Genomic DNA, 19364 nt, shown 5'->3' on the forward strand with positions numbered 1-19364 from the left:
GCCAATGCTCCCCTGGCTCCCCTGGTCATCGAGGGGCATCCAGCACACAGGGTTTCCCGGATACTGGACGTCCGGCGTCGGGGGCGGGGGTTTCAATATCTGGTGGACTGGGAGGGGTATGGACCGGAGGAACGAGCTTGGCTGCCCCGCCGGCAGATTTTTGGCTCCACATTATTCCGGGAGTTCTATCGGGACAATCCGGGTAAGCCCGGGCGGCCGCCAGGAGGCGCCCGTTGAGGGGGGGGTACTGTGGGGATACGGGACAGGGTCACAAGGGGGAGCCACAGTAATTCAGGAGGTAGCTGGTGGGACTCTTGTTCTCTCTTCTGTGGTCTAATCAGATTGATGCAGGGCAGCTGGGAGGAGTGCACTCATCGCTGGCAGCTGCTGCAAGTCTTCAGGGAGCAGTTAAAGAGGGACATCTTTCAGAGGTTCGGCGCCGAGGGATTGCCGAGTACAGCCTTCCAGACACGCGTTTTCCTGGGTCCGGAGACTTCAGTGGCTTCCATTCCTACGTCACGAGGGAGACACGGGACGCCGCCGACGACGGCGGTGCATTGCCGGAAGGCCTGAGTATTCGAGTTGTTTTTGAGAGACATTCAGTTCTACGTTCGGTGCGGAGGATTGCCGGAAGGCCAGAGTATTTCAGTTGTCGTTTGGAAAGAGAGACAATAAATACGCATTTTGTGCTTATACTTTACCTGGTTCCGGCGTTTGCTTTTGGATCCCTCTCACGAGCCGTGACATTGAATACATTAAAGTTCCACAGAATGCTCCTGAAAACATCTGACCTGTTGCTTAATGCCCCGATGCCCTGTAATCCAACACCCTGACCAGAGGAACAACATTTCCAGAGAAGCAGACTGGTGCAGCTGATGTGTTGATGACATGACTAATCAGTATCTAAATGTGTTTGTTGATAATCCTTCCTGGGTGAAATGTAATTACTGGAGTTTATGATTAATCACGTTATAATTTATCCTTTTATCAGATCGGACTTATTTGAATAAAGATTAAATAAAGTTTGTGTTTGCTGATGGATTGATGACCAATAACATTAAGTGGCTCTTAGCTGTTGTTGTTCACATTAAGGAATACAATGAAAATATGCCCTTGGGAATTATGTTAAAATGTAATTTCTTGTAACTGGCACAGCATCACCTTTTGGAAAGCAAACAGCAGTCCCCGACCAAAACAGAAGAGGAGAGCTAAGTGAAGGAAACACAGGAAAAAGCCTCAAAAGTAAATGCAAAGAATATGTTTTGTTTATTTAGACAAAAGCATTTGAAATGATTTTCTAGTTTTTCCTCCCCATTGCAACTGAACCTTAAGGCCAATAATATTTGAAACAAGTGGATGGATAATATGGGATGTAAAAGCATAATACACAGGAGACCTTTGTCTTCCTCATTTGTTAGTTCTGGCTGATTCTCTTATCTGTCTCATTTGTTCAGTTTCAGGGGGGGTGATGAGGGACTTTCCTGAGTCACTAACCATCTGTAGTTTAAAAACAAAGGGAGTTGGTTATTTTTTAGACAGAAATGAACTTCTTCTGGCATTTGTGTGAATTAGTCACCCTCCAGGTCATAAGTACACTCCACGTGTCCCTTTATCCATACTAGGAGGAAAAGGTGTATATTTGAAAACAAAGTATGTAAAACACAGAAATAACACAGAATTGAAACAAGAATTGCTGACAGACGAGTATTGAAATGTGATCAACTATGCCCCAGTAGCTTCCAAAAATTCGGCATTTGTAGGTTTATGCAATGGGTCAAAATTAGAATGACTTAATGGCAAAAAATAAAACCTATAACTCTGTTTTTTGTTGTGATGCGCTTTGTGGTCAGATGGATTAAATAACACAAAAACTGATCACTAAATGTATATAAAGAAATGATTCATCAGGTGGGCATCATCGTAATTGCTTCTCCAAGAGGGCAATACTCTCATTAGAATATACACACTAAAAGGGTAAAGAGCTGTGTGCATCAAAGAGCAGCAGGAATCCCAGGCTGACAATCATTGCTGAGAGTCCATCCGGATGCACCGACTCCGATCCAGAGAGAGGAATCCCTGTGTGGGTGAGAAGATGACACATCAACTCATTAAACTGGACTCAACGTGTAACTCGACGTTGGCGTGATAGCAGACACACAACAAGTAGAGAGAGCTTTTTTGTACCTAAAACTTGGACCGACTCAGTGGCCTCAGAAGAGCGTCCAGCAGCTGCATTTTCTGCAACACAGGTGAAGCTTTGGGAAGTGCCCGGTATGGACGGGGTCCACCTGAGCTCATTTTTATGGACTGAAAAGAAGCTACCGATGGGGAAACCCTCTCTGAACTGCCACCTGACCGTACAATCCACGTTTAAAGCACAGCTTGTCAAGCAGGTGAATTTACTCAATCTGCCAGGAAAGACAGCGCCGGGTCCGCCGATGCTCACGTTCCAAGGATCAACTACAAGACAAAATGAAGTTCAGTCCACTATGGGAATAACAGGGTAATAATTCGTGAAGCTATTCTTGACTTAGATGATGACTTACAGCTGAGCAGATAACCCAGGCTGAAAACCCTGGGCGCACGTGTCTCGCACAGGTAGAATCCAGCATCAGCAGCCAGCGCTGAGTCAAAGTGAAGTGTCAGGTTGTTCTGCAGCAGCTGCATGTTTTCCCGCAGAGTCAGTTTCCGTCCATCTTTGTACCAGATCACCTGATTCACCAGCGGGGAGGGGTCACCTGCTGCAGCACCACCGCGGCAGACCAGATCCAGCGGCTGGTTGAGAGACGGGACAGCGGTTGGTTGACTGATTTGAACAGACACTCGATCTGTAAAAGAGGACATTAGAGAACGTAAGAAGAAGAACCCACATCAGATAATGCACGTAAATTGTGTGTAACTATTTTCTGCCATATACTAAAAGAGTAACATATTTTTTTAAGGTAAAATATACTAAATTCAGGACAATTATTTGCTCCGTAAAAATGAAGGAGCAGAGAATTATGTTGCTTTTCCTTTGTGTCCGCCAGCTGCAACGATAACAAGCTGTCATTGATCTTTTTTGAGAGGCAATAGAAACTTTATACAAGCAAGTACTTAACATCTTATTTGTCAGGTGGTCCATAAAAGGTCCTAAGAAAAAACAGGAAAATTATAATTTCTTTCTAAAATGTAGTGAAGCATAAAGAAGCATTAAATGGTTATATTAAACTACCTCAGAACGTTACTGAAGTACAGTCATTTAGGTGTTAATAGTTCTCTCCTCATTGGATGTAGTGCTAAACAGGCTCTACTTACTCTTAATTTCTACAATGGAGGTGACACTGCGTGAGGCTCCTGTTTCCGGATGGAGCACAGTGCATTGTAATTCCACTGTGTTGTCCAGCCCATCTGGGGTCCAGGTTAATCTGCTCCCCTGGACTGTGTGGCCCTCAAAGGACCAGGTGTAGGTGCAGTTTGGCTGGCATGAAGAGGAACACGTGAAAGTGGTCGGGAAACCAGCCGTGACTTCACCGGTCCAGGAAATCTGCTCCCGGGCCTCCAAACCCGATGCACCTGAGGAGAGAGGAGTCAGTAACCCCTAACCCCTTATCACCATACAATTTCAAACTTTCTTAAAAACACATTAAAACATTAAACGCCGGTTAAACTACAAAGCGCTCTCACCCATCAGTGCCACCAGAAAAACGCAGTGAAGACCCCTGAAGGAGGGTTTGGGAGGAATGTTTGCCATGGCAGACTCTTCTGTGGGTTCAAAAAAAGAACTTCGCAGCTCTCTTCTTAAAGCTATCAGCAAGATTACTCACTTACGACTTACTTCAGTCACACCCAGCGTCTTGTTCAACACCAGAATGTACTCGATGACGAAATCTGACGATGGCGAAACCAAAGGGAGTTTGCTTAAACTATGTCGGGAAAATCTGAAATTGCCGTAAAATAGAGTTTGTAAACTGTGGGGTCATTTGTTTTTTTTTAATTCGGTGAATGGATTAGTCTGGGCGGCACGGTGGTGTGGTGGTGATTAGCACTGTCGCCTCACAGCAAGAAGGTCCTGGGAGGCCTCTCTGTGTGGAGGCTGCATGTTGTCCCCTGTGTCTGCTTGGGTTCTCTCCGGGTTCTCCGGCTTCTTCCCACAGCCCAGAGACGCGCGCTAGGGATTGGGTTGATTGGGAACTCTAAATTGCCCTGTAGGTGTGTGGATGTGAGTGTGAATGGTTGTATGTCTCTGTGTTAGCCCTGCGATCGGCTGGCGACCGATCCAGGATGTAACCGGTCTCTCGCCCGGAGTTGGCTCCCCAGCACGACCCTGTGTGCCTGAGAAGCAGATGGAAGCATTAGTCCAAATCCGAAGAAAACCGTGATGACAGAAGTAGAAAAATACGTTTGGAATGTTTGTCAGAGCATTGAGCATCAAACACTAGATGGCGCCGTCGTACCAAAGTTTGCCATTATTTGCTGTTCTCTTATCTTTTAAAAAGCCTACAATGAAAGTACAATAATTGTTGTTTTATACAGCAGCGTCTGCTGAGAAATTGTAAATTTAATAATAAAGCAGCTTTACATTGTGGTATTGTGCTCCTCTCCTCCTCAAATCCCCAAAATATAATTTCCTACTCCGATCTCTTAACTTTCATTATCTCCATTATTATATTGCCTCAGGCATGTGGTCTTATCATTACAACATGTAAGTAAGGATGGGCTTTTATTACATACAAGTTACTTAGTCATCATAGATGACAACTAAACTAAACGTTGTCTGGCTACAGGTGGGTTTTTTCCGTGGTTTTTTTTTCCAAGTCTTACATTTCACGAGGGTTAAATTAAGAGATTTAAGAGAACAAGGGAGATTACCTTTATACCTTGAGTTTTTGTGATGGCACTGGGTTGGCACAGCAACATAACATCATAGTGTACTCTGAATTTATTATAGTAATTTAAGTACTGTCATTCCTCAAAATGAAAACTCCTTCCTCCTTTTTAGTTTAGTTAAGTTTGTTTGAAAACAGTTATTGCCAAGATTAAACAAATTATACAATGATTCTCAATAGCAAACCGACTACTTTGCAGCAGTAGGGTCATTTCAGATTTTCAAAACACAGAATCTTCCTTTAACATAACTTTCTGATCCATTATTGACCTTAGACCTAAGACAATAATCCTTTCAAACATTATATAAAAAACTTGTAGAATAAGACTCAGTTTCTTCAACGTGATGTGTTATTATTGGCATGTGCAAAGTCTGCAAATTTCATCATCAGAATGAGCCATAAAATTATAAAAAAAACTACTGTAGTTACATTCACTTCCTTCTTTCTAAGGTCATGCATTAATCACATCAGATCACAGTAAATGAACGTTGCAGTTAGGTTAAACAAAAAGTAATGAAGTGGATACTGCTAAACAAATCATCAATTCACAATTCACTATATAAAAACATAATTACCATCCCTCCATAAACTACCACTAAACATACCAAAGCCTTAATATGAGATTGTGTTAGGTATGGTAGCCAGTCCATTTATTTCAAAAGGTCAAACCCCAAACTAAAAAAAGTGGATTCAAAAATCACATTTTTTTTTGATATTATAATATTCAAAACAATGTGAGAATCTGATTATTTAAAACGTTTTTTGTGTTAGAGGGATGAAAGTGGGAAGCATTTAGTTTACAAATCCTTCCGTAATATGCAGCTGAAATCCACAATGTGTGCAGCTCACATGGAGTTTGATCTCCACTAATGAGTAACTAATGGGGGAGGGGAAATCTGCCAAAGCAAACCTTGAGATGCTTCATCCTCTTCATATGAAAGGGGTGAAACTAAAAATAGAGGCTGTGTATAAAATGTGTGATGGCATTGATGTCAATCTGAAGCCTTGCTCTGTAAATACACATCTACTACTGATAGAGAAAGACGCTTGTAATTTCATGGATTTCTTGTGGTAACGTATGCAATCATGACCACTGTTCATATACTAAATCTATTTCATAACAACGTAAAAACAACGTGTAAGGGTCAGGTGGCTCCTCTGGATTTTCACCGAGCTCCACAGTGAGTTACAGCCGATTATGTCCAACCCGACTCTCACTGCGCTCACTGTGTCGCCTTTTCAACGGGTTTGGATTTGGATATTATTTTATGATATAATTGAGACTCAACTACTGTATTAACCTCAACGTGCACTCATCAAACACTGTGTCCTTCTTTATATAACAAAAAAAACCTTCCATGTGCAAACACACTTCCTCTAAGGCCTGGAAATACAGATATGTTCTACTTGCAATGTTTCACTTCATTGAAGAAGTTCCCTGTTGGCTTGAGGCCTTTGAGGTCAAACAAAGCATCATATAATTTGATCAAAGAGCAGTTTTTATTGACATGTACCGTAAGCGTAATCTGAATTACTTTGATAATTTCTTGTTGGAAAAGAGATAGTCCTGACTGGAAATAGTTTCCATTTCCCTTTCGTAAGATCTTCCAGACTTACGGTCATTATTGTTATTATTGTCCTAGATATTAAGCATATAAATGTTCATGTGTTTTCTTTTGATTATTTTTTTTTTCTTTTTGTGTTTCTTCTATTGTTCAAGTAAAACTTGAAACTTAATTTTGTTATTGCTCTGCATGCTAGCATATTGTATTATAGTGACAGCAGGGATAAAAACGTTAAACTTTAAATATTCAATTACAAAGATGTATTTGTCTATTTATCTTTGAAATGTTCCTTTGAACCACCATAAATATTTTATGTGATGGTCATTATAGTACACTTTCGCACTGACAAATGAACAAGCTCAGGGTGGGTCAATAACCTCATAGATGCCACTGAAAGGAAAATTACAGAATGTTAATTAACAATATGTTTAGTTAGTGATGCGCAGTGAATGTAAAAACACCAAACCTCTTTGCATTGACTGTACACGAACAAACAAAGAAACAAAGCTATTATGTGTCAAATGCAAACGTACAGGCCATCATTGTGGCGCCTGACCTCAGTCATGGCAACGGCTGTTAGAGCCTGGTGGATTATTAACCACTGCCAAAGTGCATCAACATGGTAAACACAGTTCAGAATGAGTCATCTACGAAGAACTGAGAGGGGAGTGTTTCATGACCACATATCAGATGCTTGTGGCCTCCATGTAGTCCGTCACATCCAGTGTGGTCACTTCTTGCGAATCTGAGCGTAAACCTGTGAGACGTTAGAAGGAGGCTGAGGAGCCCTGTTCTTCATCCGCTGCAGATGGGCATCGTAGGTGGGAGGGGTGGAGGCCGTTGGAGGATTGTTGTTCGCTCTAAACTGGGCATATCCTGATGAGTCAGGCTGTACCCCGAGCTGCACTGTGCCACCCTGTTTTTTGTGGAACATATTGATATCTGCGTAGTTCACGTCCTGGAAACAACAAAGTCAGGATGAAAATATACGGTTACATTTAGTTATATTGCATCGGATGAAATATTAGCAGTAACACTTCCCCAAACTAGCATTGTTTGAAATGTAAACACATTCCGACCTCAGGCATTCAAGTTAGGAGATCCACATGAAAGAAGCGCCCACTGACTAATGAAAGCTCAGTGAGCGGATCGTAAAATAATGTGAAGCAAATACAAATAAGTCAACGTCGGAAACCCATTTTAAACTGCTAAATACAAAAAGCAAAATGCAAATCAATGCAATGATATCATAGTTCTCATTGTTTGAATTTTCACTCAGTCAGTGATTTTCCAGCTTCTCACTATTTTTTCTTAGTCTTAATTTTAACTTTGACTTTAACCGTATAAAACTTTGTTTAAAAAATACTGCAATCTGCTCAGAGTACACTGGCCCATGTTTGTGGTTAGTTACATGCTTTAAACACTCCCCCTGCGTGAATATGATTGATAAATCCTTGAGGAGTTACCAATCAGTAACCGCTGTATATAGAACTGCGTAGGCAGGTAGTTCAGTGATGCTCTGGTCATGAGTTGAACACACTTTGAAGTACAGACTGCTGGTTTATATCGGTTATCTGGTTAATACTGGTTGACTTTTACCTGACTTCCTGTGCATGCTTTGTTGTCCTGCCCTTCAGCTCCTTCAAATACAAGAAAATGATTTAGAATAAAGGACTTGTTGCTCACTGTTTGCAGAGCGGACAACGCTAATTCTAGTCATGAGTCGCAAGTAATGATTGTGAAGAAGTCTTCTTGATTGAACCTGTACATTATTTCTTGGGGCAAAATCATGGCTTTTATTACTTTAATGAAGGGAGTAGATAATGTTGTATAGTTTATATTCTCTCATACCTGTTGCAGTGGTCGGGCTTCTGGTGGAGTGTTTGTTTGCCAGTTTTCTGTTGAGAGAGTTCATGCGTAAAACAGTAGATCGGCATTATATGAAATGTTGCCCCATAATTATATAAATATTGATATGATATTGTGGACATTCTCTTTTTTCCATATACACTTGAGTCCAAAATCTGTTTCTGTTTTAAAGAGGGAATTCAAATCTTAAATAATCCAGCACAGTTTAATATTTATACCAGACAACGCCTAATGTTACTCAGTAAAGTTAAACAGTGCCAAGCTGCAGCTCCATTGTGAAATAACAATAAAGAGTCCATAATGAAGGCGGGCTTAGCATTTATATGGAATATATAATAAAAGCAGCTCATAGGCAAGAGACGCTTTGTTGAAAATCAAAGTTCAAAGATATTGTCTGTCTGCTCTCTTCCTGTGCCGTGAAGTGACTCTGCTGTCATGCAGATCCCGTCGGGCCTCTGATTTTGGGTCCAAACATAATAATACTCAGTGGTCACCTTAACATAATCTTGAGTTTTATTCATTTAAAAAGAGCTCGCTGGTAGTTTCTTAAAGATCTTTTCCACTCACTTTTTGTAATAAAAGAAGATCCCTCCGCAAACTGCTCCTAAGACGACTAAAACTGCGATGACTATTCCAGCGATGCAACCAGCCGAACATGTTGATGGTGTGTCTGTAGGGTTCACTTACAACAGGGGATAAGAACAGGATTTATATACAGAAACCACAGCAAGTGTCTTAATTCGCCCAGCGATACAAAGCATACAACCATTTCTATTGGACTCCACAGTCGCTCAGTGACAACTACTGTTTACATTGGTAAGGCCCTTAATGTACATCTACTTTAGCTCGTACACATATGTTGGTACTGATGACAATTTGAGGTGAAACTAGACGGCCTCTGCGTTATGCTCATCTCGGCTTCAGGCCAGCTTCTCCACTGGTTACGAGTGAATCCCAGCTACCACGAGACGGGGAACACCCAGGACTGGTTACCAGTGCATAGCAGGGCCGATATAGAGACAGACAACCCTTCACTCTCACATTCACACGCCTGCAAGTCACTAATTAACCAATCCTGCATGTCTTTGTACTGTAGCTGCAGCACACAGGGTGTGCAATGTGATAGTATGCGATCACAGCCGAAAACAGCCCAAATCTCTGACCAAACTGTAGCCAATGAGTAACATTAAAAGAAGATAGAAGAAAGCTGTGAATAAAAACAACTACATGTGCTAGCAGAAAAATAATAAGATTAATAAGATTATCAACAAAATCTGTAATCAACAACACCTTGGTACCTGTGACAGACAATCCATGGACCGCTGACAATGTTCTCCCAGTTACATTATTCATCACTTCACAGGTGTAGAAGCCGCTATCAGAAGGTTCAGTGTTGATTTTGGTATAAACAGCAGAATTGTGTATCTCTGTGGAGTTCAGCATCCAGGTGTAAAGAGCAGGTACGGACTCAGCAGAGCAAGTTAATGTTAAGGTTGTTTTCAAATCAATGTCACTTGGACCATGGATTTGAACATTTTCTGGTCCATCTGAAAAACAGGCAATTGTAGTTCTTTAAGCAGCTTTAAACTAAATATTTAATTATTCCACTGTGATTTAAGGCAGTAATCATTTTGAACATTAAATGTGTAGTTTGTTACCTACAGAAAACAACCATCCTGTATTCTGCTTCTTCTTGGCTCACGGGGTTGATGACGTTACACAAATAAACTCCGGTGTCTTTTCTGCTGAGACTGTTGATAGACAGAACTCTGTTGTTCTCCTGAAGGGACAGGTGGTCATCTGGAGTCAGCTTTACTCCATCCTTCTTCCACTCTCTGGTGAACACCGAGCCAGCAGCGTCACATGACAAGTTGAAAGAGTTCCCTTCAATCGACAGGTCTGGTCCCCATGTGATAGAAGCACCTGATATTCTCTCTGTTGGGAACAAGATGAATGAAAAATATGAGGAACAGGAAGAAAAGTAACTGTGAATTATCTGACTAAATCATTTTAAAGGAACTTGAAAGACGCAGACGTGATGACTTTGTAAGATGTCGAGTGTCACTCTGTCCACACAACAGACTGTTAAACACAGTTTCGACCATTTTATAATTTAGAAAAATGATTTGATTTGACTAAAGTCAGTTCACACAATAAATAACATCAAAGCAGCTACTTATTTTAATGATTGACTAAATAGTTGACAGATTAAGTTTGACCAAATGTCATTGTTTCAATGTTTTAGTCGCATTAGATCAACACAACATTGACACGTTGTCGTTGTTGAAGTTAATGTAGGAAACATTTAGGTTACATATGCAGAACATACAAAGTCATATTTGGAGTTGTGTTTCTGTCCACTTGGTGAATAAAATTCACAATTCACAAGTTACACAAGTTACTCAAATGTATAATGATTTTCTTTGATCGTTGTTCATTGTTCTTGTTAGTTCGTTCCATACAAATTGATATACTGTAAGTGCACACTTACTTTAAGTGTTATCTTTCTGACTCGTCGATACTGTCACTAACAATCTAACAAAAATGTACCTAATAAGAGACAAAAATTGTTTCAGTTTTTTGTTGTTAAAGGCCTGACAGCTGTATTTCCCAGTCTGACTCATCTGAATGTTGATCAGTCTGAGCTCTGGTCCAGTATCAGACAGCAAGTCTCCATTCAGAAACCACAGAAACAGGACAAGAGCTCTGACCCTTCATCATGATAGTTTTGTGACGGAAATATTCTTAAGATAATATTTTCTGGGACGTGCAGCTCCTCCCTATGTGAAGCCTCATCATGCTGTGCCATCTACTTTGAAGCATGCATGCACATGGTGCAAAGAATCTGCACATATTTAAGCAATATGGAACGAGAGGCTGTACTTTATCGTTCAATAATGTAGCAGTTCGAGGGTGTAGTAAGCCTCATCATGCTGTGCCAGGAAGTTCTCCCCTGCAAGTCGGGCCTAACACCCTCGAACACTACATTATTGAGGATAAAGTACTGCCTCAAGTACTTTATTGCGTTTGTTTTAATAAGGTTACAAGGGAAATTATGAATAGTAAGTAAATAGCTGCCTTGTGAAAGCTCATGTGGCGAGTGGAACTCTGTGGGTGTGGAGCGCCTTTTTGGCCCGCTCGACACCGATGACACCGGCAACGCCACCCGGGGAATTTCACCCCGAGAATGGGATCGTACTATAATTAATTTAAATGCAGAAAGCACACAGGTTCGATTTATGCGTGAAGCCAGAGACGTAGTTCCGTTATAAAAATAATTTTATTTACTACAATTACTAAAACATCAAATATAAAATACCATTTAAAATACCCGACCTACTAAATATGGAAAATAGGTACTGAGGCCTTACCGGTGGAGGGACAGGGCCAACGGGGTGTGGGGTCTCAGGGAAGGATCACCCCAATCACACGTGCACACACAAACACACACTACAGCAAGCAAAACTCAAATTAAACCAAACGGGGGAAAACACAGCACACGCGAGGGAGACACCACCACCTGGGACACCGACACCACCACCTTCGGCACTCAGCAACTATGGAAGAGAGCATGCAGTTATTGGGAGGGAAAGTAAATCAATAAACCAAAAAATAAACAAAAACTACTTCAAGGCAAATCTAGGCAGCAAAGGTGTCTTAAATGGCTGCCTAGAGCCTACCAACCAGTTATGACAATAGACAATATAATCAACAAAATTAGTCTTTTCATTAGAACGTAGACAAAAGAAATATAAACCAAAATCACTTAAATCATAGTTTAACAAATAAACCCATAAACATAACAAACTCCATATACATAGTAGCAAAACACAGGCGACCCAAAAAGAAGGCAAACTATCATTCTGGTCGCAATCAGACAGCCCTGCCCGACACTTTGAGCGACAAATCCGGGCGCTTCAACTACAAGTTGTAGTTGGAATCAAATAAAACGGAGACAAAACAGCAGCGTGGCAGGGAAGGGAGGGGTTGGTGCAGATACCAGCGCACGGCGAAGCAATTTTACGACCCAGTCAGGGAGTGTCGCACACGTACACCTGCCGCCCTCATACAGCTACACACAGCCTGTTGCACAACCGTGAGCGCGCCGCGAACGCGAGAGGACCCAGAGCGGAATGTACCTCCAGCAACAAAGAGTAACGGGTCAAGATGTCAAACCCCCCGCCTATATAGCATGCAGTGACTTCATGATTGGTCCAAAGAGAATGAAGTGATTGAAACCACCTGCGACCAGTCAATCTGCTACACTCACATTGCCTCAAAACAATCATTCGCGGGATTTCTGTTTTTTTTCGGGGATCACCACCGAGCTAAAAGCTAAAATGTCAACTAACGGTCACGCAAAAGCTACCTTGTTACTTTGAGTGTGAAGGGATATGAAACGCTGGGGTCTGTGAACAGCAACTGTACATTATCGCTCAATAATGAACCCCTCGTGACTCACTTCATCCAATCAGAACGCTGGATTTCAACAACACGTATTCTAAAAGTAATACGTTTTACTGGATCACCGGTGTCATTGCTTAGAGGATTAAACATGTGACACCTGAATGGTCCCTGGTCATAGCGGGTCAAATGGACTACAGTGAGTGGAGCCTCCATCAGTGAGCTGAACTGAGCTGGAGTTCAGCCAGTGGAAAGAGAGAAAGAGAGGATCATAGTAGGGTTAGCTCTACTGTACTCCAACATGTTGGGTTTGCAGTTATCGAAACATTGCCCACATGCACTGTGGGTAAAACATATAGTGGTTGGTCACATTGTTCAGTAGAGTGGAGCAGTGTGCAGAATGGATATGACTCCTACTTAATGATATGATGCAAAGTGGACGTGAACATGTCGTCACAGGAATGTTTACTTTGATTATTATATAATATCTGTTGTTTACATTTAAAAACATGTATGTATTTTACTTAATCAGCCACGACCACATTCACCTAACAGACACAACATTTTAACTCAAAGTAAATCGATCACTTGCAATACAGATTGCAAAGCAACCCAATAAAAGGAAGACACTTCTCAAAGAGAAGATGGATTGGCCTTTTTTTAACCTCCTCATGTTGTAATCTTGTGACATCACCATAATCCGGCTGCTGTCTAATGGGAGGGGCTTAGCACAGAGAAAGGAGAGCTGCAAGAGGAGGGCTGTGTTTTGTTAATTCTGACTTTCTGTCTTCTCCAGAAAACTGCATTTCCCAGCTTTAAGATAATGTCATAAGATAACATCACAGGTACATCCTGTCATTTTTATATCCATCTAACAAAACCTTCCATTGAAACTTACTCAGTACAGAGATGGCTGCAGGCTGAGATTGTATCGATCTCAGAGTTTTATTGTTCCAAGCTTCACAGTGGTAGTTCCCACTCTGGCTCTCCTTAACATTCACCAGACTGAGCTCTGGTCCAGTACCAGTCACCATGGTTCCATTTAGAAACCACGTAAGTTGGGCAGCAGGTCTGGACTCAGCTGAGCACATCAGCTTGATTTCGGACCCTTCAACATAGTGGTCATGTGACGGAGATATTGTCAAACTAATATTTTCTGGGCCAACTGCATGTAGGGGTAAACAAAAGCAAAACTGCATTTTCATTTGTTAAGTCAACAGAATAAAAAATATCAAAAGTCTGTAAATAGAACAGATTAAGTCTGCGTCAAACAATTCTTACAGCTGAAAAATGTGTTTCTAACACTTTGGACTCTCCAATGTAGACAGAATTCAGAAGAAAGACCATTCCTCACTACATCTAAACTTTTCATCCAGAAGAAGTGAGCATGCAGGTCAGTAACTCACAGCTGATGGAGAGGTTTATTGGAACACTCATGGCTTCACTGACAGGGTTGGACACACGACACCAGAACGTTCCCTGGTCGTAGCGCGTCACATTAATTGTGACACTTGCGCCTCCGTCAGTGAGCTGAACTCTGTCACCGGCTGTAAGCTCAGAGCTGCCGTTGAGCCAGAGGAAAGACAGAGAGGATCCAGAGGAGGAGCAGGACAGAAGGACAGAGGTGTCCTCCACCAAGTCCCTGCTGCTGGCTGTTGCCGTGACACCAGAAACTGGAACTATGGATGACAACATAATGTTTGGATGTTTGCCACCACATGACTGTGGCTCAGTGGAGGGTCATCGTTCATTTAGAGGATCCACGATTTGATCCCCAGCTCTGTTAGTGTCCTTATCAATGTGTCTTTGTGCAAGACACTTTACCCCAAATTGCTTGCGTAGCTGTGACTATGGTGAGAGAATGTTAGTTACTGGTTGGCAGGCGGCAATGTGTATTGAGCTCCTGTCATCAGTGGGTCAATGATGACATGTAGCATTAAAGCGCTTTGAGTGGTCAGAAGATTTTTAATTGATGTCTTTGTGATTGTCTCAACGAGAGCTACAAGTGAAAAGCAAAGCAAGGCAGGAGAGTTGTGTAGGAATGTATTTGAGGAAACAGGTGTGTTTAAAAGATGGTACAGAGGGTACCCCTGTTTTTTGAAATTGTGGTGACATAAGGGATTGGAGTCATATAATGTGACAAGAAAAACTAATGAATAAACCAAATGTGTTTTAATTACGTAATAAGGTACGAGAGGCTGTGCTTCATCTTCAATAATGTAAGAGTTCATGGGTGTAGTTAGGCATGACACACCGGCAACCCTACAACAGTTACATTATTGACAATAAAGCACTTCCTTAAGTACCTTATTGCCTTTATAACCAGCAAAATTATGAATAGTAAGTAAATAGCTGCCCTTCAACACAAAATTGTTGTAGCCACCAAACATTGCGTCTAGAGAAAAAATAGTCCCTGTACGTAAATGTAAACAACATTGGGTCCCGCACCATCCCATTCATTCACATCGCTCACGACGTCCACCTTAATTGTCCGGTTGTGAAAGCTCACGTTGCCTCAAAACGATCATTTGTGGGATTTCTGGGGGTTTATTTGGCGATCACCACCGAACTAAAAGCTAAAATGTCAACTAACGGTCGTGCAAAAGCTAACTTGTTACTTTGAGTGCTCAGTGATATAGAACCCTGGGGTCAATGTGAACAGCTGCTGTACATTATCGCTCAATAATGCACCCTTTGTGACTTGCTTCAACCAATCAGAACGCTGGATTTCATCAACACGTTTTATAAAAGTAACTCAGAGTGAGTTAATGGAAAGTTTTACTGGATGACCGGTGTCATTGCTCAGGGGATTAAACACGTGACCCCTGAATGGTCCCTGGTCATAGCGGGTAAAATGGACTACAGTGAATGGAGCCTCCATCAGTGAGCTGAACTGAGCTGCAGTTCAGCCAATGGAAAGAGAGAGAGAGGATCATAGTACTGTACTCCAACATGTTGGGTTTGCAGTTATCTAATCATTGCCCGCATGCACTGGGGGTAAAACATATAGTGGTTGGTCACATTGTTCAGTAGAGTGTAGCAATGTGCAGAATGGCTATGACTCCTACTTAATGTTGTTAATTTTAATGTTGTAATCTTGTGACATCACAATAATCCGGCTGCTGTCTAATGGGAGGGGCTTAGCACAGAGAAAGGAGAGCTGCAAGAGGAGGGCTGTGTTTTGTTAATTCTGTCTTTCTGACTTCTCCAGAAAACTGCATTTCCAAGCTTTAAGATGATGTCATTGGATAACATCACAGGTACATTGTGTCATTTTTATATCCATCAAACAAAACCTTCCATAGAAACTTACTCAGTACAGAGATGGCTGCAGGCTGAGATTGTATCCTTCTCTTAGTTTTCATGTTGAAGGCTTCACAGTGGTAGTTCCCACTCTGGCTCTCCTTAACATTCACCAGACTGACCTCTGGTTCAGTACCAGTCACCATGGTTCCATTCAGAAACCACGTAAGTTGGGCAGCAGGTCTGGACTCAACTGAGCACATCAGCTTGATTTCTGAGCCTTCAACATAGTGGTCAAGTGACGGAGATGTTGTCAAACTAATATTTTCTGGGCCAACTGCATGTAGGGGTAAACAAAAGCAAAACTGCATTTTCATTTGTTAAGTGAACATAATAAAAAATATCAAAAGTCTGTAAATAGAACAGATTAAGTCAGCGTCAAACAATTCTTACAGCTGAAAAATGTGTTTCTAATACTTTGGACAATCCAATGTTACAGAATTCAGAAGAAAGACCATTCCTCACTACATCTAAACTTTTCATCCAGAAGAAGTGAGCATGCAGGTCAGTAACTCACAGCTGATGGAGAGGTTTATTGGAACACTCATGGCTTCACTGACAGGGTTGGACACACGACACCTGAACGTTCCCTGGTCGTAGCGCGTCACATTAATTGTGACAGTTGCGCCTCCGTCAGTGAGCTGAACTCTGTCACCGGCTGTAAGCTCAGAGCTGCCGTTGAGCCAGAGGAAAGACAGAGAGGATCCAGAGGAGGAGCAGGACAGGAGGACAGAGGTGTCCTCCACCAAGTCCCTGCTGCTGGCTGTTGCCGTGACACCAGAAACTGGAACTATGGATGACAACAGAATGTTTGGATGTTTGCCACCACATGACTGTGGCTCAGTGGAGGGTCATCGTTCATTTAGAGGATCCACGATTTGATCCCCAGCTCTGTTAGTTACTACGATGAGTTAATGCTACGTACTGCGAGGTGGCCTCGTGTGTATTGTAGCTCCTGTCATCAGTGTGTGAATGATGACATTTAAAAGCGTTAAGGCGATTTGAGTGGAGGATTTTTTAACTTGATCAATGTCTTTGTAATTTTCTCAGAGCTACAAGTGAAAATCTAAGCAAGGCAGGATAATTGTTTGGTATACAGGTGTATTTAAAAGCTGGTACAGAGGGTAGCCCCGTTTTTTACAACGTACAGTGATCGGAGTCACAATGCGATGAAAATAAAGTAATCACTAAACACAATAAAATATTGAATAAATTAATTTTGTAAAAATAAAAATAAAAGAACTTGAAAAGAAGTGATTTAAAATATGTTAGTGACTCTCCGAGCCAAATCACAGTAGGCTGTTCTTTCCAAAGTGGCATTGATGGCAAAAGCACTGGTCCCCATTAGTTTTATGTTTAGTATCTAAGGGCCCTAACTGGCAAATAGGGGATCAACATTTTGTCTACATATTAGGGAACACACCCATACATGCCATGAAAGTGAGCACTAAAATCTCAGATTCAATTCTAAAACAAACAGGAAACCTTTCAAGAGATTCTTTTAAAACCAGTGATTAACACAGATGGTGTGATCTGAACTAGTGGCAGGTGAAATGTCATAATCTGAGGGAAACCAACCCCTAAATCTGGAAAGAAAATACAACTTACAAAAAGTTTATTCTTGCTTTTGGAACCATTAGTTTGACAAAAAAGAAAAGCTTTCTTAAAGTTGATTTGCTTTTTTTTGTCTCAATATTAAACAGTTTTCATGTCATTATGCAAAATCATCCCAACCCAACTCTCATGCTTCATCTCCACCCAAATGCAAAGCAACATGTAAAATGTCCTCACCATGTACGTCCAGTTTTGTGATCCCATCCAGTATATGTCCATCCCCTTGAACAATGGTAACTCTGTACTGTCCACTGTCCTTAGGAGTCACGTTCCTGAGCTCCAGAGATGCAGTAGATATGAAGAGAGTGATCCTGCCCTCGTACTCCGGATCAGTGATGCTGCCATCATTGACATTGTAATAGACTATATTCTTCTCACCAAATTTCCACCTCACTGTTAGAAATGGTGTTTGTGGTGGAGTCAGAGTTGTGTTGAACATCACTGTCTCTCCCACAGCTACGTTCAGAGGACCGTCTGGCAGCACACCAGCTGCTTTGGTCAAACCTGGAGGAGACATTTAATTACAGGTCTGAGGAGAAACTCACTGCTGAATTGAGGAAACGGCCAAATTACATATTGTACCATAATGCCAAAGGAACACACAAAAAATAACAATTTCCATAATATTTTAGTATAGGTGTCTAATTATTGAAAACAAACAAGTCATGAAGCAACACTGGATGGTTTCAATCTTTAGTATTTGAACTAAATGCCATTTTTAATGTGAAATCATAGAAATTTACACATATAATCGGAAAATTAGTCTTATAAGTCAAACATGTCTTTTCTCTGAGCTACGTGCTCAGCAGACTGACAGACAGGGCAGAGCAGTTCTTACACCTCTGTCCAGTTACAGGTGGCATCAACAGAGACTCGTTTACGTCCGACACATGTGAGCCAACTTATTGTTGCACTTGTAATCTATAAACTGTTCATATCATAAAACATTTGAAGGGTTACATATATTTTTACCATTACAAGCTCTAACAAATCGAGCCATTTATCCCAGTGGGGTGATTATTTATTAAAGCCACCTGTAATATGATGGATCTTAATACATCACACACTTTTCAATAAAGCTACACTTTTGATCACTCTTTTAATTATATTTGCTAAAACACAGGCGTTAAACCCAATTATAAATACATTTAATGGATCAGGCATTAAGGTATTTCTATTAGTTATGAATATGGTCTGCTCTCCATGCTGCTATTGAGTCACAAAAGCATGACAAAAGAGATCCGGACACCTTTCTGGCAAATTAAATGATTTTTAAAGTTTATAAAAACATTTTTGAACACTGACAGGAGACAATTGAACTTCAAAATCAATGCTCTTACCTGTGAAAACCACAGCGACCGTAAAAAGTAAAGGAAAAATATCCATTGATCTGCCTTTGTGAGCGAAATGTTACTCCTTAAACTTTGATAGTCCTAATGAATGTGAGAATCAAGAAGCTGTAAGCATAGAGTGAGTAAAAGCAGAGCGGATGTGACAAAGTGCATCTTGAGACAAACCCACTAAGCTGCAGTAACCAGACGTTTCCCTCTAGTGGTGTAAACGAGGAGACGTGAATACAACAGTTTATTTAATGGTACAATTCATTTATATTTATAACTAATTCATTACTAATTAATTGATCAATTGTACTTGATGCATGTCATACAGAGTGGAATAGTGTTAAGGAGCATTGGACATCGGTAAATATCATTACATTCATTTTGCTTTCTTGCCTCGTAAG

At 41.2% G+C, this 19364-nt stretch overlaps 2 protein-coding genes across 3 annotated transcripts; both read right to left on the bottom strand.

The window, feature by feature from the left end:
- Positions 1 to 1285: 1285 nt before the first annotated feature.
- LOC119197172 (hemicentin-2-like) lies at positions 1286 to 4308 on the bottom strand. The gene is made up of 5 exons (XM_037453247.2): positions 3667 to 4308; positions 3298 to 3555; positions 2547 to 2828; positions 2185 to 2460; positions 1286 to 2076 (listed from the first exon to the last, which is right to left on the bottom strand). The coding sequence occupies exons 1-5, from the start codon at positions 3731 to 3733 to the stop codon at positions 1967 to 1969; spliced, it is 993 nt and encodes a 330-aa protein (XP_037309144.2). The 5' UTR covers positions 3734 to 4308; the 3' UTR covers positions 1286 to 1966.
- A 2122-nt stretch (positions 4309 to 6430) lies between these two features.
- On the bottom strand, positions 6431 to 19251 carry LOC119197169 (carcinoembryonic antigen-related cell adhesion molecule 5-like). 2 transcript variants are annotated; one of them, XM_062565616.1, is made up of 12 exons: positions 18964 to 19251; positions 17801 to 18127; positions 16527 to 16799; positions 16020 to 16286; positions 14113 to 14385; positions 13605 to 13871; positions 9965 to 10237; positions 9601 to 9849; positions 8870 to 8984; positions 8285 to 8331; positions 8033 to 8073; positions 6431 to 7391 (listed from the first exon to the last, which is right to left on the bottom strand). In XM_062565616.1, exons 1-12 carry the CDS (start codon positions 19007 to 19009, stop codon positions 7164 to 7166), a joined length of 2406 nt encoding a protein of 801 aa, XP_062421600.1. In that variant the 5' UTR covers positions 19010 to 19251; the 3' UTR covers positions 6431 to 7163. The 2 variants fall into 2 exon arrangements, with proteins under 2 accessions (XP_062421600.1, XP_062421601.1); XM_062565617.1 differs by lacking the exons at positions 13605 to 13871; positions 14113 to 14385 and having other exon boundaries at positions 18964 to 19247.
- Positions 19252 to 19364: the final 113 nt, after the last annotated feature.

Source organism: Pungitius pungitius, chromosome 11 (assembly GCF_949316345.1).
Source record: "Pungitius pungitius chromosome 11, fPunPun2.1, whole genome shotgun sequence".
NCBI lineage: Eukaryota > Metazoa > Chordata > Actinopteri > Perciformes > Gasterosteidae > Pungitius > Pungitius pungitius.